At 42.0% G+C, this 24,035-nt stretch overlaps 1 protein-coding gene and 1 long non-coding RNA gene across 13 annotated transcripts in view; one reads left to right on the plus strand and one right to left on the minus strand.

Annotated features, from left to right (window-relative positions):
• Positions 1-24,035, minus strand: part of LOC130257151 (uncharacterized) — a 27,042-nt gene continuing 3,007 nt past the window's right edge. Inside the window, exons 2-7 of one of the 11 annotated variants that reach the window (XR_008841270.1) lie at positions 21,267-21,337; positions 16,684-16,713; positions 10,182-10,351; positions 8,036-8,379; positions 5,134-5,396; positions 1-1,701 (exon numbers count right to left, since the gene is read on the minus strand). This is a non-coding gene — a long non-coding RNA (uncharacterized LOC130257151). Of the gene's footprint in view, positions 1,702-5,133; positions 5,397-8,035; positions 8,380-10,181; positions 16,718-21,266; positions 21,338-24,035 lie in introns of all 11 variants that reach the window. The other 10 variants (XR_008841269.1, XR_008841271.1, XR_008841272.1 and 7 more) reach the window with 10 other exon arrangements.
• The window catches only part of NR2F2 (nuclear receptor subfamily 2 group F member 2), a 14,966-nt gene continuing 13,982 nt past the window's right edge, over positions 23,052-24,035 (plus strand). The window contains exons 1-2 of one of the 2 annotated variants that reach the window (XM_056499392.1): positions 23,052-23,095; positions 23,732-23,924. In XM_056499392.1, the coding sequence (XP_056355367.1) occupies positions 23,882-23,924 (43 nt within the window). In that variant the 5' untranslated portion in view covers positions 23,052-23,095; positions 23,732-23,881. Of the gene's footprint in view, positions 23,096-23,727; positions 23,925-24,035 lie in introns of those variants that run through there. The other variant, XM_056499391.1, reaches the window with a different exon arrangement.

Below are 24,035 nucleotides of genomic sequence, written 5' to 3' on the forward strand. Positions count from 1 at the left end.
TTTTTTTTTTTTTTTTTTTTTGTGGTGTGTGTGACTAGGCAGAAACTCATCATTTTCTCAGCACCTTTCTGTGTATTACTTGGAAGCATCTAAATGTGACTAACTCACCTGGAATCCATAGAGGGATATTTGAATGCGTCATCTGTGAGACAAGAATAACTCCTCATGAAATCCAGGGTGGAAATGACTGTGTGGTTTCAAACACCCCTTCCTGTACCCCTGCTGCTGCAGCAAGAAGGAATACATCTGAGTACTTAAAGCCCAAATGAATAAATAAATTGGTTCAAAGCAATGGTAGGAGCACAGAGGGATGTGGAAGTGGCTGGTATTGAGTACTGAACTTTAGGACACTCTGTAGGTTTCATCTGTAAAGAAACCTATAACACATTGCCCACTGTCACTACCTTCTGTCTGAGCAGAACTAACACAGAGCAGTCAACATGAAAATGTCACCTAAGATAACCCAGGACCTGCAAGTACTGAAGAGAAAATTATAGTGAGTAGCCATTCACACTTTGAGAGTTATTTTTTAGCTTTTATTTTTTTTTTTAAAGTCTTAGTTGTTCAAATTAGAAAGTAAAGAAGTGTTACAGCTAATTAAAATATAAATTGGTTAGAGAAAATCACCCAAATCATCAGGAAGTAGAAAGAGAGCACAACTGGGCATGTGTTATAGAATCCTTTATGAATGAAATGCTAAATCCTAAAGGCCTGACTTGGCAAAATAATCTTAATATATAAATAGATCAGGTGTTGTTGTGGTACCCAGATACACTTTACTGGGTTGAACAAGTAGTGGTCAAATGCAGTTTAACTAGGCAGGGATGAACAACAGACTTTGTATGGACTTTACATATTGTATAAATACCAAATTAAACAAAATTGCTCTTACCCTGGCACAGTATTCACACTGCAGTCACATATCTGCATGGAAGTTTCTTCTTCCAAATCCAGCTTGTGACTCCAGCCTGAAAGCAGGAACTGGGATGGTTCAGTATCACTGAGTCTGTCATACCAAAACCAGAAATTAAGATGTCACTGTGGTATAAAACACAAGTTTCTCTGTCACACCCAACCTACATTTTCTCCAGATGAGTTCATCATACTCAGTTTCCACTATCCTGAGAGAACAAATAATCTGTTTCCTGTAAATACAAGAAAGAGTGCTTCAAATGACATGGCATTTTTTCAATTCATCATTTAGATGATTCAAAATAAGTGTGAAAAGAAAAGATGCTGAAAGCAACAAGCAGCAGGACTGAGTGCCTCAGGAGGCTGAGTCCCCATTTTTGCTGTTGATGGATTCTCCCATCTCAGACCTGAACCTCCATCCTGGGTGCATTCCCCTGCCTCCACAGGGTCCTGCAGCCCTGTGTGCTGCACAGTCTGCACAGAAATAAACTGGGTCCTGATCTCATCTCTGCCCTCACTCCCTGCAACTGGAAAAGGAGTGATAAAAAATAATAATAAGCCCAGAATAATTATGTATTGTCTTTATAGTGAACAGGCCTTGAGCATTGTGAGCTCTCCACTGGGAGAAGTCCCATTTAAAACATCTCCCTGGCATAAAAATGAATTGGATCCTGTTACATGAATGGCCTGCATTTACTATTCTTTTCACTTACCTTCTAGTGGTTCATTTTCTGAGCTTGCTTGTGCCTCTTTCCCTGTTGTCAGTGGGAACTGGGTAACAAGAACTTGCTGGAAATGGAGTGGTAAATAAATAAACAAACACAGAAAAAAACCTGCTGACTTGGCAGAAGAACTATTACAAACATGATGTAAAACTATCTAACAAAAAAATGCAACTTCTGAATGTCTCATGATTCACATCACAAACAGTAAGGGAGGAAACTGAAAGGGGATTTTAATCAGTGATCATGAATTTGGAACAACACTGGATTTTTAAATCATAGGAAATTCAGGACAAGTCTGGGTTGAATTCTTGGTATGAACCAAATATTCTTCCTGTAGCCATCAATCACTTCATCTATTATCTGTAAAAAGGACTTGGACTACCCCAATAGCAATGACCACTCTACTATAACCACGAAAATCAGTCAGCATCTTTATTCTAGGGTAAGGAAAATATTTGGACACTTCAGGAGTACTCATTTCTCCTCCCAAGAGCCCAACACCTCTAAGTGTGATACCAGGGCTCCTTGCTTCATCTGTTTCAGTTTTGAAGCCCTTGGAAAAGGTAACAGTTCACAGCTGCTGCAGTGGTCTTGCCCCAAGGAGAGGGACAGAACAGAGCAGAGGCAGAAACTCCACAAGTAACCTAAGGGATGTTTTCTTGGGAAAAAGGGGGAGATTAATTAAAGGGGAAAATCTGCTGGTCATTAAGTGTCCTGGAGCCACTATTGTGACACTGAAGCAGTGAGTTTCTGCTGGCTTTAAGACATCTGCCCTAAGGACACATTTGCAATTGAAACTGTGTCCTCTTTTTCCCAAGTCTCTGATTCCCATGGGCCAGCAGTTTCCTTGCTAAATGAAATGCTTCTTTAGGGAGCCTGGCTGGCCCCAGGGATTGGTAATGCAATATAGAGCCTTTCATCTCTCACCCATGAACCCAAGTCAAACAGAGTTTGGTAAATGGCCAATAACCCCTACCATTCCAGGGCTGTTTGGTGACCTGTGCGAAATGAGGAGGGTCATCTCTGTGTCTGTTTACTAGAAGGCAAGTGTCAACTTCACCATAAAAAAGGACACAGTTACTACTCATTATCACCCAATTTAACATTCTGAAGACAAGAGAATGAGCCTGGAAAACTCAGCCATCTTCTGACCCAACCATGGCGGTCCCAGTACATCAGGGCTTGAAGAACATTAATGAGGACAGTTGCATTGTAGCAAACCAGGCTGTGCCTCTCCTGCCAACAAGAACTCCAAGTCTGAGCTACTCTCAGCTGCATGTGATTGCAGTCCTTCCCAGATCCACGTGGAAATCCACAGGATTCAGTCCAATTTTCAGGTGCATCAGGCACCAAAGCACAACCATGAAGTTACAGAATGCTGCAGACTTCTGCAAACCTTCATTTATGCTCTTAAATAGACACAGGCAACTTGCACAGGGACCCAGAATCCAGCAGTGATAGAGTTAATGTGCTGAGAAGCCCTGCACTGGAAGGCTCTGCTCCCTCACCCATCACGAATATGCTGTTCTGGTTACCAAAATAGCTGTGTTTGGAAGGGTTGAAGGCCAGAAGCTCACTGCAGTGCCCACTCTTGCCCTATGCACTGCTCATTTTAAGGTCAGACCTTTAGCATCAGGAATCTGTTAGAAGAAAGAGGAACCGCTTTAAAAGTTGTTGCCACTCTGGGGATTACCCTGGAAGGTCTGAGAGGGTAAAGGAAAGGGCAGGGGCAGATAAACACTTGGCCACATGAAAAATCAGCTGCCCCTAAATTTCAATACATCTGCATAAACCTCCCAAAACTGCAGCCAGCTTGTTCTTCCTCACAGTACTCCCAGTCACCACTCTCATTCTGCAGCCCTTCTCATGCCACAGCAATGCTAACACTGTCGTTGTCAGCTGAGATACTGTTTAATCCCTCCTATCTTGATTAATTGCATTAAATTGGTATACCTATATTAATTAAGCAGAAGATGGCAGAGGCAGCTTTTACTTCTTGTTCTTTTGTGTAGATCATTTCCCAGGGCTTCACAGGTTGTGGAATAATAACAATACAGACACACCACACGTCATATTTCAGCACAGCTGATAAAGCTATTTTACTCATACAGTGGTCCATGATTCTTTTTGCATATCACAGTATAGGTTTAATTACCACGCTGCTGCTGCATGGCAGCTCTTCTCTTTCTTTTTTTTTTTTTTTTTTATTTGTATTATTTGCAAGTCATAATCATGTTTTCCTGTCATCCCCGAGCAATGTGCATGCGTGCGTACAGGCAAATGCCAAGCCTGGAAAGGAAACTTGATGCGTGTCCATGAATTAGAGTTTTCAAACTTTGGCTGAAGATTAGTACATGTAAACATAGCTCTGCCCCCTTCATCTTGGATAATTGGTCACAAATGCTACTTGACACTTCTCAAATCAGACACTTTACATACTTCTGAGCATAGCTGAACTTTTTTGGCAGGAATTAATTTGCTTTGCAACTTAGCTGCTCATTCCTGGCCCGATCCCTGCTCCAGTGATTTCAGGGCAGTGCTCTGTCAGTGTGAGGAGCACAGAGGCAGGACCAGATCTGTTTGCTAGTGCAGACGAGCCCGGCTTTGTTGACTCCCTCAGAAAAACAATTACTGCAGCTAATGCTCTGCCCTTTGCCAGCCTTGATTAACAGCGGGAATTTTACCTTCAGGTCCCTCTTTCTATTCCAATTACTGAGCAAGTTACAATGCATCAGGGGACATCTCAAAAGAATGGAGAAGGCGATGTAGCATCACCAGAAAACTTCTGACACACCAAGACCCTTCCACAGCATTACCAGCTTTATGGGAGATGGTTACAGACACCATCCGAGGAGACCCTCTCACTTTTTTTCCTGCCCTTCCTGCAAACAGTGCACGCTCCAGCAGAGAAGGGAAATCCATTTCTGGAGCAGTGATGGAGTTTGAAGCAGGCACAGGATCTCCTGCTATTAAAGAGCCCCCTGTTTGCTGTGACAGTACGACGTGTTTACTCACCGTGCACCAGCACGGCGAGAGCTGAGCAGACCATATGCTCACTTAGAAGGGCTGCCAGGTCTCAGGGAGCATTGCTGTGCCTGTTCCAGGAGGGCTTTGGGGCAAGAACACATTCCGTAAAGGATTTCACTAGGAATATTGTATTTTATCTGGTGATATATTTAGTCTCTGGACTAAATGGCAATTTATCAGCATTTCCATGTCGATCTATGAATAACCAGTGAAAAAATCTCATTTGCCCTTTATTCACTGGGATGTTGACAAGCATATTAAAAATATTTGTCAGTTTGTTCTTTTCAGCTATCAAGTGGGGTATGTGCCAGCATGCCCTCCTCATGCTGGCTGCTTCATCCAGAAAAGGGAGAGAAAATGACGAAACAATGTCGTCTCTAGATGAGGGTCACCATTTGCATGAGTTATTTTAGGATTATTGCCTTGCTTCTAACTAAAACTAAATCTGTAAATTAGATTGAGCTCCTACCTGCAGAAGCAAAGGGTGGAACTTTGTGTAGACCATGAGAGGAGCAAATCCCTGGTGATGTTGCCTTGGGTCTCAGGGCTTTGTGCAGCACTGGTGAGGAGTAGCCAAGACAGAAACAGTCCCCATGATGTTTCTCTGGCCTCTGGTGGCTTCTGCCATGAGCAAAAGCTGACCCACAGCCCAGGGCCAGGGATGCTGCAACAGCATCTCCCTGAGTGCTTGGTCCCCACATTTTCCAATCACAGTCTTGTGATGGCTCATCCCTAGAAAAGAATGGAAGCTCATGTTATCAGAAATATGGCAGATTCACTGTGGAGAAGCAATAACTGCCCCAGATTCTGCCATGGAATAATTAAAAAAAAGACATTGTATGTTAGCATGTCTTGAGTTTTCATAATTCCTACCTTAAAATAAACAAATTGAGATGTATTTTGCTTCCTTCTGTTTAACTCTGATATTTGATTCACTGTGGGAGTGGTGAGTATGATATTTCCAGGTGGACAACAACTGGCCAAGACATACAGCACAGCTCCAAAGTCTGAACTAAGGAGGATGCTTGGTTTCCATTACTATTATCTATCACTATAAATTTAGCTTTCAGGTCCTAGACATTTTAAAATAACATGTGTAGTGTTAGAATAGGAGACTATCAGAAAAAGTGAATTACAGGTTACAGGCTTCCAGTATTTGCAGTAAAAGAACTATTACTGTAATTACACGTGTAGAGTACTCGTTTATGTTGTTATTAGGGGAAAGGGATGGTAGAATTAGGATGTATGGAAAGAAAACATTTCAGAAGGGGAGCTAAATAGTTTAGCTGGGACAAAGAACTATGATAGCTCCTGGTCACACTTCTGTTTTCAGCACGTCAAGTCACCATGTGCATGTGGACCTGCAATGTCCAGGGATTTAGGTGAAACCACTATAGATCACCAATATCTGGTACAAATGGAAACAAACCTCAGCCCACAGAATGGGAGCTGATACCTTCTTTTACCATTGAATATCTCCATGGTCTTTGGTGGGTGCAAAGCAGGAGCTCAGTTCTTCAGAGACAAAAGCCCTTCCTCAGAGGAGATAAAATCCATATTCTTGGACATTTGAAATGAGACCAGAATAAGGAAAACAAAAATCTTTCTTTTCAGGGGAGGGGTGAATCTCCATTTTGACTCTCTATTTTGTGGCTGTTATTAGTCCTTAGGGACTTGCTGGTGTGAATCCACTGCATCACCTCCTGGATGTCATTGCTTCAAGTCAGCAAACTCGTGCTTCAGTGGCTGAAGATTTACTTGCTTAATGCCTGGTGTCATCAACAAATTCAGGCTGGCAATGACATCCTACTTGTCTGAGCTAATATACAGCCTTGCACTGTCCTTGTTTCCCTTTCCATTCAAACTTCTGGCTCAGTGTTAGTGTCTACCAAAAACCAACATCACAGCTGAAGAGAATGAAGTGATGAATGAACATGAGGCTTGCATGTAGATAATTAGAAGTCCGGCTGGGTAGATCACATTATTTAATATATCATCATTATGTTTGTATTTAAAAAGCATTTAAAATATATTATTTCTTTTATTACTCCATCTCTTCAGTGCTCTGACTCCAGGGATGAATTGTGCTGTGTGTTTTGGTAGAGATTTGTTTTCTAAAATATGATGGAACCATGTGGATCTTAAATCATTGCTGTAATAAACTAGTAAGTTGTCCCTACTTGAGGAAACCCTTGTGTCAGGAGTCCTTGTTTAGCTGTGCTGCAAGAAGCAGGATGATATTTAATTATGACAGTTGAAACTCATCTCCAAGTGCAGACAATATTGATTTGTCCTAATACAGAAAAGGGGCAATTAAAAAGCTGGTTTATTTAGAAATTTACTTATTCCTAAAAATGTCTGTTCAGCTCATTTTAAAATTTGATTTCTTATCCCGGGTGAATTACACTGCATTTCTGAATCTCAAGAACTGCCTGTGCCTGATAACAGCTGATCGAAGTACCAGCATAATTCAGTTGTTTTGATTGTAGGATTTTTGTTAGCTGCTTTATTGGACAATGGTGTTTGCAAAAGAGAGGTTAAGAGCACTAGAGACAGAATTACAGCCCACAGTTGGTGCATAGACTTAGTGGCAAAGGATACCAGCTAGCAAGCAAAATCAATGCCTGGCTGTGAAAAAAAAAAAACAGCGAGGAAAACCTGTGCCAGTGTCCCAGCATGACAAATGAACTTGGGCAAGTTGAAGATAATCATGATTATTTAATATTCCAACTTGATATTCTGTGGACAAAAGATCAGAAGTCTGCTGAATCCAAAGTTTTGAATCTTTGGGTCAATACGCTTCTCATGTCTTCAACATTTAGTTTAATTTAGGAGGAAACAGTTCTGAGCTAAGATAAGATCTCAGACAAAATTGACGTGGACTCACAACATGGCCTAACATAACCATTTAATCTATCCTGTGCTTCCCCTGAAAGAAGGCTTAATAACTGTGGTATGATTTCACCTGCTGCTTCTAGCATTTGCTCATTCTTTTTTCCTGAGCAAATTTGGATTATCAGATGGCGAGCAGCTTTGTTCATGGTAGACAAACTTGAATTCATTTAGGATTAATAACAATAGGTTCAATCTTGGATTCAATGGCAGTTCTTAATGAATGGAGTCTTTGGAAGACAAATGTTTGTTTGTGTTAAAAGAGAAATAATTAATTCTCTATTTTTCTGAGTATGAGGTGATTATAGTACATATCACAAAATGTTTTCCCTGTGTTTCCAGCCCTGGGTATAAGAACTGCAGGAATGCTCCCCAAGCCCCAGCATTGTAGATATAAGCCATTTTGACCTTGTCATTTCCAAATCTGAAGTTTTGCAATGAATTGTTTGGTGTGAGAAAAAAGCATATCTCTTACTCACAGTACTGTCAGGTGCTCCTGGTGAGTGATGCAGGGCAGGGAGGAGAGAGGACGCTGCGCTCCATCAGCAGTCGTGGCTCAACACAGGCTTACTTGGATGAGGGAATCAAGGCTGGATCTGGATTTTGGCCCAATCCTCACCATTGTCTTAGACATGGGCATCTTCCAAATTCCTGTGGGAAACCCCAGGTTCTTCATTCCTGTCCCTGTCTCTTGGGAAGCAGCTGGAGCACACACGACCACCGTGCCCGGCCAGGAGAGGCTGCACTGCCCAGCACCCCGTGCCCACTGACCTCAGGAGAAATTAACAGGCTTCAGCAAGTCGACCCTGCAGGCAACTTTACCCTGGAAAAACATCACCCACGTTGCTAGAGTTTAGGACAACAAATTAGAGCTTTTAATATGCACTGGCCGCTTCTTTTTTTCCCCCCATCCCCACAACACCACCATCCCCCCTCCCAGCCTAGTAACATCCAGTTGCTTAATTCCATTTGAAATCACCCGGGTTAGGCACCTAAATAATCTTGTCCTTCATGCCTGTCAACATCTTGAGGCACCTAACCACCTTTAGAGATGTGGTGTGAAAGCTTGTGAACGATGCAATCGAGGAGGGAAACAAAAGACAAGTATCCCTATTTGCTGCCCAAGAATCCACAAAGAATGCTGCTTCAGCTCTGCTCTGATTTCTAATTAGATTATGAGTGATGTAGGACTCTGAAGCCAAGCTGGAGTTTGTGCTAGCACTTTGCATGTATGAATGACAAAGGGACACCACTTTCATATTGATTTAAGCAAGCCAGTGGAAGAATGTTTAAACATCAAGTGCTTGATGTCCCAGTTTGCCAGAGCACCTGGAAATATCAAATTAATTCCAGGTGTTCTGCCATTAAGACAGGCTTGCTGCTTTTACAGCCACACATACAAAATGTGGCTCCCAGTTCCACAAATAAAAACGGAATGGTTTCTGCTCCTAATGCCTCGATAACTCCGACATATTGCAAGTTCTGGAAAGAATTTTAATCTACATAGGTTTTTTTTTTTTTTTAAATGGGGAGGGGAGCGAGGGGGGAAAGATTTTAAATATGCTGCATACAATTTGTGATGGTCATCTCTAAAATGCAGCTCCATTATCCTTTTCCATTTGGAATGAATGAGGCTAATTAATTTCAGGCCATACTTGATGAGGTCAGCACCATACGAAGGGTGCGTGCTAGACATTGCTAATCTCTTTCAGCTGAGAGTGATGAATTAAAGATGAAGCATTCCTTTGCAGGCCTAATTTAGAATGTATATCAAAAACCTACAGCAAATAATACTATACCCTACAACAAAGGAAAACTTGTTCTCTCAGGCTCCCATGTAGGGTTGATTTTAAAGGCATTTTCATTTCGCTTTGGAATTCCAGCTGTGGATGGGTGAAACAGTTCAGAAAATTCAAGCTTTCTCTCTTTCTATTGCTTTTATGGACAAAAGTAGGCAAGGGAGGGGCTATGGGGAGAGAGAAACTGGTCCGTGTTTGATCCTGTATATCTGGGATTCTGACTGTATGCTCAGCATTTAGGAAACCAAGTACCTGTGATGTGACACTCCCCCCACAGCCCTCACTCACTTTTTACTGTTGGGATTTTTGAGTCTGAGGGAACAGCAGCCAACTTTGGCTCAGCATCATCCCAAGAATGTTTTGTTGGACATTGCAGGTAGGAAGCAGGATGGGGTCACCCCTTGTTGGGGTCACCCAAAGAGGACAGGAGCTTCCAAGCCCTCACAGAGCTGTAATTCTCCCTAGGGATAAACACTTTCCCATCACATCTAGAAATGCAGATAGCAAAACTGAATGGAACGAGTCACTGAGAAAGCAACCAGGGCTGGGAGCAGGACAAATTCCTACACAGCTCCCAAACTGGCTGGAGTTGAGGCTCAGCCAAGCTGTGCCACCTTTCTCTCAAGGCAAAGCCACCCACAAAGTCCACAGGGGTTTTCCCGAGTGAGGGAATGCAGGATCTGGCCCTGTGGGCAGCGAGAAGCTGAATTGTCATTTTGGTAAAATAAGACTTTGGTAAATTTGACTTATGAAATCTTAACCCAGCCTCAAGAGGAGGCTGCAAACAACAGAGCATCGTGTTCCCCACCACTTGTCTGTTCAATACCTGGCAGTTTCTTGGAATTCTTGACAGGTTGCTGCAGCGAGTGGAAGTTCCCAACTGGTGGCCATGAGCGGCTGCCGTCTTTGTATCCCAGTAGTCCTCATTAGAACAAAGCTGCTTCGAATTAAATCCAATCTACATGCCGAATCAATCTTTCAACCCTTTGATTGCTTCTGAAAATATTTATACTTCTTAATAATGCACATTTTGTCCCAAAGCCTGTGATTAAACCCAGACAAGGTCCAGAGAAGCCTGAAGTATATGTGGAAGGGGTTATTTTGGACAGGAAAAGAAAGATAAAGACACAGGTTTTTCCTATTGTGAAACCATTAGAGTGTATAAATCTAGCAATTGCAGTTGTATAAGCATCAGAGTGGGGTTGTAATAAATACAGATTGGAGTATTATAGTAACCAAATGGAGTTTATGGATTATGTTCACTAGTTCATATTTCTCAGCTACTACAACCTAACTAACTTCATGCTGCACTCACCTCTGTTAATATTCCCTATTAATATTCTCTTTACGTGTTTGTGGGGGGAAAAAAAAAGTTAGGATTCAACTGCTGCTCTGTAAAACAAATATGTTTAAAGAATCATGCCCTCCAAAGGAAAAAAATAAACACGGGGATGCTGCAAAGCGACTGCGTTCGAAGGGCACAGGCTGTGGCTGGCTGAAATCAGCCCAGTTCTGCTGAAAGTTAATAACTTCCATCTGAGTGGAACCTGGTCCTAATGCAGGGCACTTGCTGCGTGAAAATTGGGGTGCAAAAATGAAGAAAATAACTTCTGCTATCCTGGTAAATTTTGAGGGTGGTGAATAATAAGTTTTGGCTGGCGATGAGAAACACACAAAGGCTTTGAAACTGTGCTGTATGGTAAGGAGCATATTATTCCCTTCTCAAAAAGCAGCATGCATCACAGGTGAGATATGTGGAGATGAAGGGAAGGATACATTCCTTGGCTAAGAAGTAACCCAGAGAGGGCCAGATCCTCCGGAGTGGGAATCTGCCGATTAAGAAGGTGGTGGTGGCTGGGGACGCAGATCAGATAAAGGCTCTGTACCTGTCTCCCTCCCTAAACACAAATGACTGCCCTTGTCTTTAACAAAAGGGAAAAATTGACTTTGGAAAACACGCCATGATAAATCTCCTTGGATAAAGTATGCAGTGCCTGGGTGAGAGGGAAGGAAATCCTGGAGACTGAAAGTATGTGATGCTATTTAATATCATCAGCAGCATCAGACGGTAAATGCAGGTAATATTCTTTAGGAGTGGGCTGGTAAATGCTTGTGATAGTTTTGCTTGTGACAGTTTCCCCTTTTCATGAAGGAGAGAAAGGAATATTCTCAGTTAAAATATTATTCATTTACTCTTTCATCACATAGTTCATTATATTAAGCTGTAATTTCCTAAATATGTTGGGGGGTGGTATTATTATTATACATATATCCTGAGTCATGATGGCTATTTTGCATTAATGTATGATTTGGATGCTCAGTCTTTAAGGTAGAGAGAAGGGGGGGTTTATCATCACCATAAATAAGGGGAAAACAGAGATTGAAAAAAACCTCTCATAAATAGGGATGGATCCAAAATCTAATGACACTGATGAAAATCCATTTTGGATCAGGCCCCCACCAGAACTCTGCATTATATAACCAGCATTTTCTGAGTATCTTCTATTGTTTGACAACCCTGATTTCACACTGAACTTAGAGTTCATTTCTGAGCAGAAGCTTTTTGTACAGAAACTTTAAATCATATCCCTCCGTGAACACACACATACCATTGAGGATATTGTCTTATTAAAGAGTTTAAGCCTAAAGGTGTATGCCTACTTTTAAAAGAAATTTTCTGATTGCAGATAACTGCTCAATTTGATTTAGTGTCCAATGATAGTGATGGGGTTGATAACTGAGCATTCATCGGTAATTCATCTTGTGCTAGTAGAAATTTACAGCAAAGCAGTGCTTTCCCAACACTGACAAGTCCTATTAATCTTCTTCAGACACATTTCAATAGGTGTCTCCATCTGTGCCCAACATCTAAACACTCTGGCATCACTGGGGACTTGGAGACACCTTCATTTCAGGTTACACTAGTGAAAATGTGATACTAGATTGTACTCTATTTTTAACATAATTCTCTCTTTTCATTCAATTAGCCTGTCTTGCCTGCATTTTTCTACTCATGTGTAACATCCTTTTCCCAGGAATAGCTTAAAAATGAGATTTAGTTACTTAAAGAGACAGAATCTGCCAGGGCAAAAGCAACCAAGAGCTTAGTACAGAAAAGCAGAATAGCAAAGCTCAGGGACACAGTGTGGAGATGGAATTGCCAGTCACCAAACACGTCCTGAGCAGCATTCCCACAATATTCCCCTCCTGATGCACCTCTTGCAGGCACCACTGGGTTGGGATAGCTCTGAAAGCAAACACCTTAAAGCTGCAAACAATTGCAGGATGTTTGGGTGTTGAAAACCCAAACACCTCTGTTTGTTCGTGCTGCACGGGGATCCCCACCATCCATCCCCACTCTGCTTTACATATACAGCTAATGCATGAACAAACACAGAGCAGTCAAATTACAGCAATAACATTTATGGCTGGATTATGTTCCAACTTCCTCACTTATTATTAAAAGCGAGTAAATTGCGAAGCACATGGAAGAGGTAGGGTGCAAATGCAGGCGAATTTCCACCCTGAACCAAATGTTGTTTTTTCACTTTCAAAGCTGCGATGAGTTTGCGAGCAGACGCAGCACAGCTTTAAAGCTTACTCATTCAAAAATGTGTGTTTGGGTTCCTATTTTTTTTTTTTTTTCCCTCCCCTCCTTACTCCATTTACGTTTGCCTTTCAAAGAGGAGCAGATGCACACCATTTGGGTTTGGGTGGCTCCTACTTGCTCTGAACTTTCTTCTGAAAAGAGCAAACCGTGAGCCGTGCGTCTGCTCCGCGCCTCAGAGGCAGTTCCAAACTTTGGTTCTGGCTTTATGAAGTTCTCTCCTGAGTCGTATTATAGATCTAAATGACCTTATTGTAGGTGGCAAGTTTAAATGTGCCATATTAATAACTTGTTATCCAAGACAAATTAAGTCCTTATGTGTCAAAAGCACTCTGTTCTGGATTACCTACAAGACAAGTATTTATTGAATAAACGTTGGATCCAATTTCATTTTAATGTGACTGACTGTATGCTGCAGCCCCTCAGAACGAGATAAAAACACTCAAACCTACAACTGTGTTGCAACATTACACCTAACTTGTCTATTTCTATTATTGTCTTTTTAACATGGGATCTCAAAAGTGTTTGGGGGGTTTAAGTATTTATATTATTATTATTGTTATTATTTTTTTCTGAAGAGCTAGGAGAGAGATAGAAAAAAAGACTGGCATTCAGCCTAAAGAGAAATCATTGAAACAAATTAATCCTATGCCGTTTAAATTGACATGGTAATCCATCATCAGCAAAGGGAAACTCTGAAAGCAATCTAGAATCTGCAGTGTTCTTTCACTGGCCCTCAGGCACAAAGACAGATAGTAAAAGAGGAAAGGGGGGGAAAAAATCATAAAAGTTAGCAGCACCTTAGCATAGGGAAGGGCTAGAGAAAACAGCTTTCACTTTTTCCTGCTTTCAAGCACCCAGCTCAGAAAGCAGCACTGATTAACCCTCAGTCACTGCCTGCTAACGTTCACTTGTGTGTCAGATCATCTTCAGCTGCTGGGATGGGAGTTATTTCAAATAGTGCAGAGCCCCCATCCTGTATAAACTCCACCATTGAAAACTCTGCCAAACATCAACTTGGGCATTTCTGCTTACAGAGAGCCTTTTATTAGCCTAAACTTGATCATTCCAAATGGACAATAAATTCTATCTGCACAGCCCTGGAGAAAAGAGCTGTGCTATCCTTGGGAGTTTAATAGCCAGGATTTTCATAGAGCTAGCATGAAAAATCTGGGGGGGTTTATTTGGGTTTGGACTCAGGGTATTTTTTCTTTGTCCATCCCCTGCTTTCTCAGTGGAGTTATCCACCATAATGTATGTTTCCCAAGAGATTTTTCAAACTCGTTTTAAATATCTAAAGTGATGAGACTTTGTGCACCTTTAAAATTTTATTAGACTTATGGTCAGAAGAAAACATAAACCTCTTGGGCCTTGAAAGCCCATTGCAATACAGCCATTATCCCTATAATGTCAACAGAGCTACAAAATTCTCAAGAAATAAACCTTTTAAGAACAGCTTTCCCTGCTTCATATTTTCTTTTAAGGTCAGTGGTGCATCACTTTTTTGGAAAACGTTTCCCCTCTCTGGCCAGGTTTAGCAATGTGAAATACAATGTATATTACTAAATGAATAGGTTTAATTTTAGACACTGAAAAAATAAATAGAAGAAGAGAGCCAGGGCAGGAGTAATACCTTTCAGTTAGAAACAGACATAGTAGAAAGAAAAAGTCAGAACTTTAGTGCCAGGGGCAAAGGGGTGAAAGGCTGGCTAATATGAACCATATCCAACATCTGCCCTATTTTAATTTAGCAGGGATAAAGTTTCTTCTTTTTTATTATTAAGAAAACTTTATGTGGCAGAGAAACCCATGAGCTATGTTATCAAAACTGTTTTATTGTCACACTGAAACTTAGAACTATTAAGAATTGGCGGGGCAAAGAGATAAAAACTCCCCTTCTCTCTCCTTTTATACTCTGTGACAAGCCTGGGCTCGGGTCCTGCTGACTGGGATGTCCTTTTCATGTCTTTATGAAGTACTGCACTTGGGGCTGTAATATAAAGGGGAGGTTAATTGTTCAGGATGGGTCCAAATGATTGATTCTCCAGGTTAAAAAAAAAAAATAAATAAATTTAAAAAAAAAATCTGAATATTTAAAACAAAATGCTGGTGGCTGCCCTCGGAGGTGAGCGAAGGTGGTGGTGCACAAGTGTAAAGCACGGCTGGACTGGGGACCTGTATGAGAAACAGCCCAAACTGCCAGGCTGGAACATGATCTCATTCCATCTAAAAGTTTTCCACCTCAATAGTGCAAATTCCACTATAAAATAACAAAGTATACCAAACCACATGTGAGTAGCTGTAGGAGTAAGAGAGCAAATTGGTTTCTGACAAAAGAAGGATGAATACCTTCGGATAATCTAAAGTTAAAATTTGATTGAAAGCATAACATTCCTCTAAGCATCAATATGCTTAGGATCCAAAATATGGTTATTTTATTACCAGTTAATACTTAGATCAAAGCAAAACACTGTAGCTGGAAGGGACATTCTCTCTGGAAATAAAGTTCCATGTAATTATTTCCTATTAAAAACTAAAACTGGTCTCAGATTCAAAAATTTGGGCTTCCTTACATGTGATATAATGCAAGCTTGTCAAGAGAGAGCAGATGTATCATTTTTCACTGTTTGCTGGTATCTCTTTGCTTTAAAGTTTTCGGTTTAGCTTTAACTCTTTGAATGTGAAATATTCTCATTCAATTTACCTCGATCAGACCAAGGGGACTGTTTTGGATTATGTTGACTCATTTCTTATGATAAGAAATTAGGATTTGATATAAGCTAACATCATTTTAAATAAAGCCTGCAAATGTAAGGAGGTGGAATTTAATGAAAATGATATGGCGATGGGTAGGCAGCTGAAAGTTAAATATTAAATTGTAAACAAGGGCTTTACTCTTGGGCAAAACAGCTCATCTTAATTCAATTCGAGACATGGAGTTTAAAATATGCACTCAAAATACTTCCAAGAAAGCTGCAACCTTTCAGAGGAGAGAGATAAGAATGTATTTTAATTATGAGGTTATAAATATGCGATAGATTTAATTTCTTTTTACCAACTCCTAATGTGCTACATAACATTGTTCAGATGCAGTTATACATTTATCTGTCTGTCTCTATTCCTGTCCAGGGTTTTGCTTTTATTTTATTCTTTCTCTCTTTTTTTTTTCCCCTCCTGATAGCTCAATCTCTATTTATGGCATCGCTGAGGCAGGCCCTGGGAAAAAAAAAAAAAATAAAAGAATCTACACTTCTGTATTTATAAACCACCACAGAATAAATAGGGAATGGTTCTTTTTTACAACTGAAGGGCTGGTATTATAAGTAGCAATATGAAATATTTAGACACATTATTTCAAGCTTCCCGGCTGCTTCTGATTCTGCTAATTATTTTTGATCTGTCACTCAGAAATAAAAAAATAAATAAATAAAACTTTAAAGAGTTCATTAGGACTGCAGAAAGGAAGAAGAGTCAGATATAAGGCAGCAATTATAATTTGGTTTTAACATGTTTTTTTCATTTTTTGCTGACTCCTCAGCTACATTGTTTAGTAGGAGGATGGCTACAATATACTTCTACATTAAAGCCTGTTAAATAGGGAAGAAGCTGAGACATTCAGCTGGGATATTGTTTGCTAGCTCAATTAGTATCCCAAGAATTTGAAAGTACAATAAATGTATCTGAAGATCATATCTAAACATACTTACCAAAAAGTACCCACCTCTTTCAGCAGTTCAAATATTTCTGCCTTCTAACTGGGAGGAAAAAAAAAAAATAAAAAGAAAAGAAAAAAAGGCAGTTCGATGTGCAGGTTAAGATTGGCGTGTGGTAAGGTTTGTGTGAGATACAAAGAAATCTGTATTTCACTCAACAATTTCATTGCTTAAACATATAGTTTAGAAGCATCTTTTCCTTAAACATGTGGTTCAATAACATTTTCTTCAAAGGAACAACTCAGTGTGTTAAAAGATTTAAGAACAAAGAATGTGCTGCAAAATGCAAATTCCTCCAGTATTATACTGTGTATGCAATTATGTATGTAGGCAGATAGATATAATTTGAGAGTTATTAACTTTCAACATCAATGGTGTACCCTGAATCAATACAATGTAACTACCTATTAAAATATAAACCAGGTGTGTTCGCAGGCAAATACAGTCTGAGAAGCTTTTCTAGATTTTTTTTTTTCTCTTTAAAGATTCTCTGTGGACAAGAAGCTCAAGAGATTGGTGCTGGTCCTAAAGATGGAGATTTCTTTGCCTTTTGCTGATGGTTCTAGAATGTTTCATTTCCTCCACTTGGGAAAAAAAAAAAAAATCAAAATAATAAACAATAATGAAATGGTGTAAAGGGGATGAATTGCCTTACAAATATCCGTACATTTATGCACCTCCGGATGCTTGGGAAAAAAAGAAAAGTTCCCTATTTCCATATTTCCTTTGGCTGAAGGGAGGGAATGAAGGGAGCAGAAATCATTTTAAGCTTTGCCCTCCCGTCGGATCGACCCCTCTTGCAAATCCCTTTCTCCTGGCCGCCCTCCCTCGCTCCCCCGAGCACACAGCCCGGCGCAGTTAACCTTGGAGCGGCGCCGGGGAGGGAAGGGTTAATGAAACCCAGCTCTTTACGACCTCCAGGGTCAGACTCTTCCTATCTGCAATCTAAGGAATTAGGTAAGGAGGTTATAAGATTATAGTGAAAGGAGTTATAGGCCCTCGTAGCCTCACACCTGAACATATTGGGCTAATCCACTGGGATTCTTAAAAATCGCTTCAGCTATGGAAAACTGTTAATTAGGCTGAGTCTGTCCCGAGGTTTCCTGTTGCATTAGTGATCCAGCCGAGCTGCCTGCACTCCATAGGCTCACATGAAACGCTCTCAGTATGCCTATACTTTTTGTCCCTTCTCCACAACTGCAATCACCATCAGCCCCTGATTTCGGGGTAAAAAATAAAAGCAAAGCTGGGGGAAAATGCAGCCCGAGAGATGAACAAAAGTCAAGCCCCTCCGGTCCCTGAGCCCTGGGTGCCCGGCAGGCTATTTGCAGCTGTTTCTAACTTCGGTGTTTGTTTACAGTAGCAAAATTAGCACTTGGAGGAGAAGTGAAAAGCTGTTTTCACATCAGTTTTACTCCTCGGTTCCTAGCTTGAGATGCCTTTCCTCCCTCCCAGCAATCAGCATCATTTAAAGTGCGGTTCAAACTTTCTCTCGCTGCTTTGACTTAGTTCACTGCAGTCGCATCCTATTTTCTGCTAAAGAAAAATACGCGGAGAGAAGGTAACGTGAACACGGGCCAAACATCACGGATTAGAGGCAAAAATAATAATAATGATAATAATAATCCTGAGCATCCCCAGAGAACGTATTTTAGCGTCGCATGGCAGAGCCCTGCCCTACTCCCAGCTTTCTGCCCTTTGGCACTCAGATATTTGCTTGTCTCCAGCAAAGTTTTCTTTAATCCGCCGAGGCACCCCAGGGCTGTACCTGAGCCACGGCTAAATTGCTCCCTACAACAGACAAAATCCTGCAGGAGCAACTCCCCAGCTTCAATACTTAGAGCAAGGGCTGGTTTTAGCCATTTTGTCATTTGCAGAAATGCTGCATTTTTATTATTTTTATTTTTTTTAAATTTTTTTTATGCCACTTGTGGTCACCCTCGAATGGCAGTAATCTGTAGATTACATATTACGAGCCTTGTCATTACGTGGATAAAATGAGGTGGTTAAACGCTAAAATCCATTTTACTCACCACATTTGCCTGTGGGGAGGGAGGGGGGCGGGAAGGAGAGGGGAGAACAAACTTGTAGGAGAAGGAATTAAACCCCTCGGATGGGAGCTGGATGTGCCCTCGCTTCTGCTGCCAGAGCCCTCTCTGCCTGGTGGGTACACGGGCTGGCCGCCCCTCAACTTCACCTCCAAGGCAGGCGCCCGATTACTCCAGCCCTCTCACTCGCTCCTGAGCCTTTTGTCCCCATTTTCGTGGTATCTCAGCTTTGCTCCACAGAGGCGACTTTTCTCTGCCTCTCCTGGATTTGCTCTGTAGCATTTCTAGGCTCCCACTCTCCAGCTCTCCCCCCGTTTGCCTCTTTCATCTGTGTCCCTGATCCCTCTCCAGCTGATGTGATTCTTTAGAAATGTGGGTCTTATCCCGTCCCTACCTTTGCCGGCTCTGATTAGATATTATTTTTTCATTGGCTCTGCTACAATGGGTTCCTCCCTTTAATCTCTCGGTATATTTTCCCCCTCCCGGTATAACCAAATCCATGAAATTCACAGCCTCTCTCTTTGACACGACTGGTTCGTCTAATCACTCCATATCGATTTCCCTAACTCTTTTCATCCAGCTGAAGACACATTTTAAAACACTCCAAGCCAGAGTGTGCTCTTTGCTTTATACACACTAATAAAATGATTTACCCTTCTCTCTCTGCTCTCCTCACAGGAGAAAATCGTTCAAGTCGCGGCTATTTGTGTGTGATCAGTAAATATTTAGTGTGGCGACATCCTCAGCTCCTCTCCTGATCAATACGCAACCCAACAGGAGGTGGACTATTGTCCGGGTAGTGACTTGCTGAGATCTCCTTTAGATGAATTCTTTGCCCCCCATACTGTCTGTTATGATTTATCCTCGAAGGTGACCAATAAAGAAAAACAGAGTCTTTAGAGGCGTCTGTTTCTAACCTGTTTACCGTGCCATTAAAGCACCTAAGCAAGGAACGCCTTATTCATCCCCGTCTCCCACATCCCTGGGATGGGCTGACACACGCAGGGCGCTGCTGGAAAATGGGGATCAAAGCGGGCGGCCCCCGCACCGCTGCCCTGCATCCCCGAACCCCTCGATCCCCTCTTCCCCGACCCCTCCGGTGAAACCCCGACCGCTCTCTGCCGTGCAATGCCACGGCAAAAGGGCGATTCCCCGCTCGCACCCTGCAGCATCTTCGGGCACGGGGCACAGCTCAGCCTCAGCGGGTGGGAACGATGTGCCCGGGGATGGAGGGTGCCCCAGCAACTTCCAACCCACCTCCCGCCTCCTCCTCGTCGCATCCCGCGGCCAGGACCAGGCTGAGGCAGGGCTAGGGGCTCAGTGGTTTTTTGTTTGTTTGGCTGGTTTTTTGTTTGGGGTGGTTTTTTTGAACGACATGGAAAATCTGTAGTGAAGAATATAATAAAAATAATAATAATGGAAATGGAGAAGAGCTTAAAGCCCGTTTCCTGTGGTTAACCATAACGAGAGCTTTCCCAGAGTGATAAAATGGGCAGCAGGAGAAGTTCGCGTGTGTATGTGTGTGTTTTATCCTGATCTGCTCTTTCAGCCCTGGGAAAGCCAACGCCTCCCCTCGCAATTACCCCAGGGGTGTGCTGTGCCCGGAGAGATGTCCGAGACAGCAGTGCCTGGTGTGTGGGTGCCTGTCGGACGCAGGCTGGGTGCCCCCACACAATGGCTACACAGTTATATCTGCATCGTCTGTGTGTGCTCGCTCACTTCATGTCCTGCAGCCCACAGAGGTGCCCAGATATTTATTTTATTCCCTTGCGTGTGCGTTTGCACCTCAGCTCTAGGTCGAAGGCGTTTATCTCTGCAAATGGACATTGCCTGCACAGGCGCTGCAGAAATCCAGGGGCTGTGTATTACAGATGTGCGACTGTTATTCAAATGTAAAACCAGCTACATCCACCTGTTAACTTTGTTTAGAAACCACTTTCACTAATGGCTTTTCTCGAACTTATTCAGCCCGTTACTCGAGTATAGGAGGCAATGGAGGGGAAAAATCCATATGAAACCCTGCTCACAGCCTCTCTTCGAGAGGACACTTTCCACACCTTGCCTAGACAGGGCTCCTATAGAGCGCTTATCTCTCGAATATATCTTTATACTAATGCATACTTAATTGGTCTGTCTTGACTGTCCATATAAAACAATTTAATTAGGGTGCTTTCTGCTTTGGAAAGAAAGAAAAAAAATCTGCCCAGCATTTATTGTATTTAGCACCAATACAGGCAGAAAATGTTGCACAAGTTTTTGGTTGAAAGAGCACCTATGTGTCCATTGAAGGGCGTTGATCCGAAAAGACAGAGAGGACAAGTAAAATCGATTTGAAGCAACCCTCTCTGTCCCTTTCACACCATTCAGACACTCCATTCCTTCTAAGACAAAGACCCAGCGCCTTGGGAATGCTGGCAAGGGAGGGGGAAAAAAGGAGGAAAAAAGGAAAAAAAAAGAGGAGGAAAAAAAAAAAAGGAAAAAAGCTTCAATCCCCCCAAGCAAAAGGGAGAGCTCTGAAATTCCTTCATATTGCTGTTATTTACCCCCGAAGATATGTTCAACTCCAGGATTTTCTTCAATTCGGCGTCTAACACTGCTGCTGCGAGGAATGTCCCTGGAAGGGGAGGAGGTAATTATGGCTATTAGTGCTGCGAGCCCAGCCGCAACCTTGGTCACTCGCAGGCTTTTAGGGTTAAAATAGTCCTCACCTCTGACCCCTGCGGAGCAAAGTTGTAGCTATTGCCACAAGTTGGGCCAAAGTTTTCAAATCCAGGGCTGGGCAGCACCGGAGGGGGCAAACTTCTCCCTGGAATTATTTTTGGTTGGGATTTAAATCATCTTTAGTCTATTTAATTGCCTTTCCCTCCTCCTTTGGCCAAACAATCCCTTTCGGAGAGGTGGGGGGGATTTCAAAATGCCCTGCTCTCACTACCTTTCCCACTGCTCTTTCCATTTAGGTTTAATTTGGCAGATTGTTTTCAAGCATGAAAATGGTTATCATCAAACTGAATTACTGGGTCAGCCTTTCATCCAGAGATCTCTAGAATAAAAAAAAAAAAGAGGGGGGGGGGGGGCGGGCAGGGGGCTCTCCCCTTTAGGCTTTCCCCGCCATGACCCGTTCAGCTTTAAAAAAAAAAAAAAAAAAAAGGAGCATTTGGGAAAATGAAGAAAAGACAAAAAGCTTGGATTTGTCTCCTGTGCTTTCTGCACACCTTCACGATCCTCCTCTGCAAGGGGGGATTTTGGAAGGGGGGGCGGGGGGTGCTCAAACTGAGGAGGGGAGGGAGCCCACAGATGCAAGTACCCCTCTGGCAATAATAAAAATTCATTCAAGTGGGCTATGTCTCCATCTTCCATGTACTGATTAGACTTAACAAGAGTGGAAACTTGTGTAGACCATATTTATGGTATTAACAAGCAGTTAAAAGATTTATCCTTCTTCTGATCAATATTGTTCGTACCCGGTCCTTCCCCCCCACCCCCCGGGCCCTCCCCGAAGGCTGCAATGACAATCGCCTTCATACTTTTTCATCACCGATCGAGGTGGCAAAACCCTTTTGTAATTTTCATTAGCCCAGTAAACATGCAATTAACATGCAGCACTGTGGTTAACTTAATTCCTGTTTTAAGGCAAGGACAAGCAAGAAATGGAAGAGCGTTTGTTCCATTTGTCAAGTATGACACACTCCCTACCCTAACAGTTTCTTAAAATAAAAGCTCGGCTCCCCACCACCACGACCACCACCCCTCTTTCCAGAAACCCCCCACACTGATACACACACACACACAAAAAGGAGCAGGAATCCATTAGTTGGAGAGTATTCTCCTGCCAAAGGCGGTATAATGTATTCCAAATTTTCCCAAGCCCTCACTGTACCGGGGTCCCGTTCCCCCTACTCCCCCCCTCCCATCCCGGGGAAGGGGGCTGACTCGCTGATATTTCTCGTGGGTGAAAGATTCAGCCTTTTCCTAACCGTATTTTTTTTTTTTTTTTAATAAAATAAAAACTAAACGTGCTTCCCATGACTAAAAGTTGCCATGTTTGTGAAGGGGGTGGGGAAAAATGTCTCCAAGGGTTTCAATTAGCAACAAATGATTATTGCAACGGATTTTTGGTAATGAAAAAATGTGGAGTACCTCTTTCGAGCTGGGATCTCAGGGGCAGTGAGAGAGAGAGAGAGGGGGAGAGGGAGAGAAGGAGAGAGAGAGAAAGAGATTGCTGATTAGCTCGGATTCTTTCCCAACTTGCTTTAGCGTGTGCTTGCGTTCCCTGCCGACCCTACACAGGACACTATATATTTTTTCCCCTTCGGTGCATGTGTTGATAGTCCAGCCTGTAGTTGTTTGCGGTTGGCTTTTTTTTCCCTTTTCGGTTTGTTTTTTTTTTTTTTTTTTTTTTTTTTTTTTTTCCTGCCGGGGAGGGGGGAGGTGGGAAAGGGGGGGAGGGGGGGCTGAAATCCGTCGCATCCATCCTACCCCCACAGTCATTAACTTAGGAGATTTCCCTCTCTTATTTTTTTTTTCTCCCCAATTGGAAGGGTGGGTTGTGAATATTTTTCCCCCTTTTTTTCCCTTTCCCTTTTCTTTTTCTTTTTTTTTTTTTTTTTTAAGTCTCGCCTTTCCAGCTCCAAACAAGGTGTAGCGAGACGCTCTTCCTTCTAAGGAATGAAATGAGACAAGGATCACTCAAAGACATCTCCTACCTTGGGCTTGGGGATTTTTTCTTAAAGGCAAGGCGCACATTCCTAAGCAGCTGTGTACAAAGCCCCCCCTGAAATCTTGTCTGTGTAAAGTTAGAGTGTGTTCAGGGTGTTTTTTTTTTTCCTCTCTCTCCCAAGGCTGATCGCTAATAATACATCGAAAGCACTTCCCTTTAGGTTGTGGGAAATCTATTCCCTTCACCTTGCTTCCTTTTTTTCCCCCCTGAAGGCTGTAACTTTACTTTTTTTTCTCTCTCTCTCTCTTTTTTTTTTTTTTTTTTTTTTTTTTTTTTTTTTTTTTAAATCAGTTTGCACAATCGCTTAGATAAACACCAAGAAGGAGACTTCTCTTTAATTACCCAACGCACATCTTTCTGGGGGGCAAACAGCGGTCTGAATTTTTTTTTTTTATTTGTTTGTTTCACCTGCCAAACTAAAGGAGAGGTAGAAAAAGGAAGATGCAAGCGATTTGGGACCTTGAACAAGGCAAATATGGTTTTGGTATGTTTACTTATAGTTTTTTTTCTTCTTCTTTGACACTTTTTTCGGGCAATGTGTTGTGATTCTTGTGTTTCTCTTTTAAGGAAAACAAAAAATCCAAAAAAGCAAATG

Source organism: Oenanthe melanoleuca, chromosome 10 (assembly GCF_029582105.1).
Source record: "Oenanthe melanoleuca isolate GR-GAL-2019-014 chromosome 10, OMel1.0, whole genome shotgun sequence".
Taxonomy (NCBI): Eukaryota; Metazoa; Chordata; class Aves; order Passeriformes; family Muscicapidae; genus Oenanthe; species Oenanthe melanoleuca.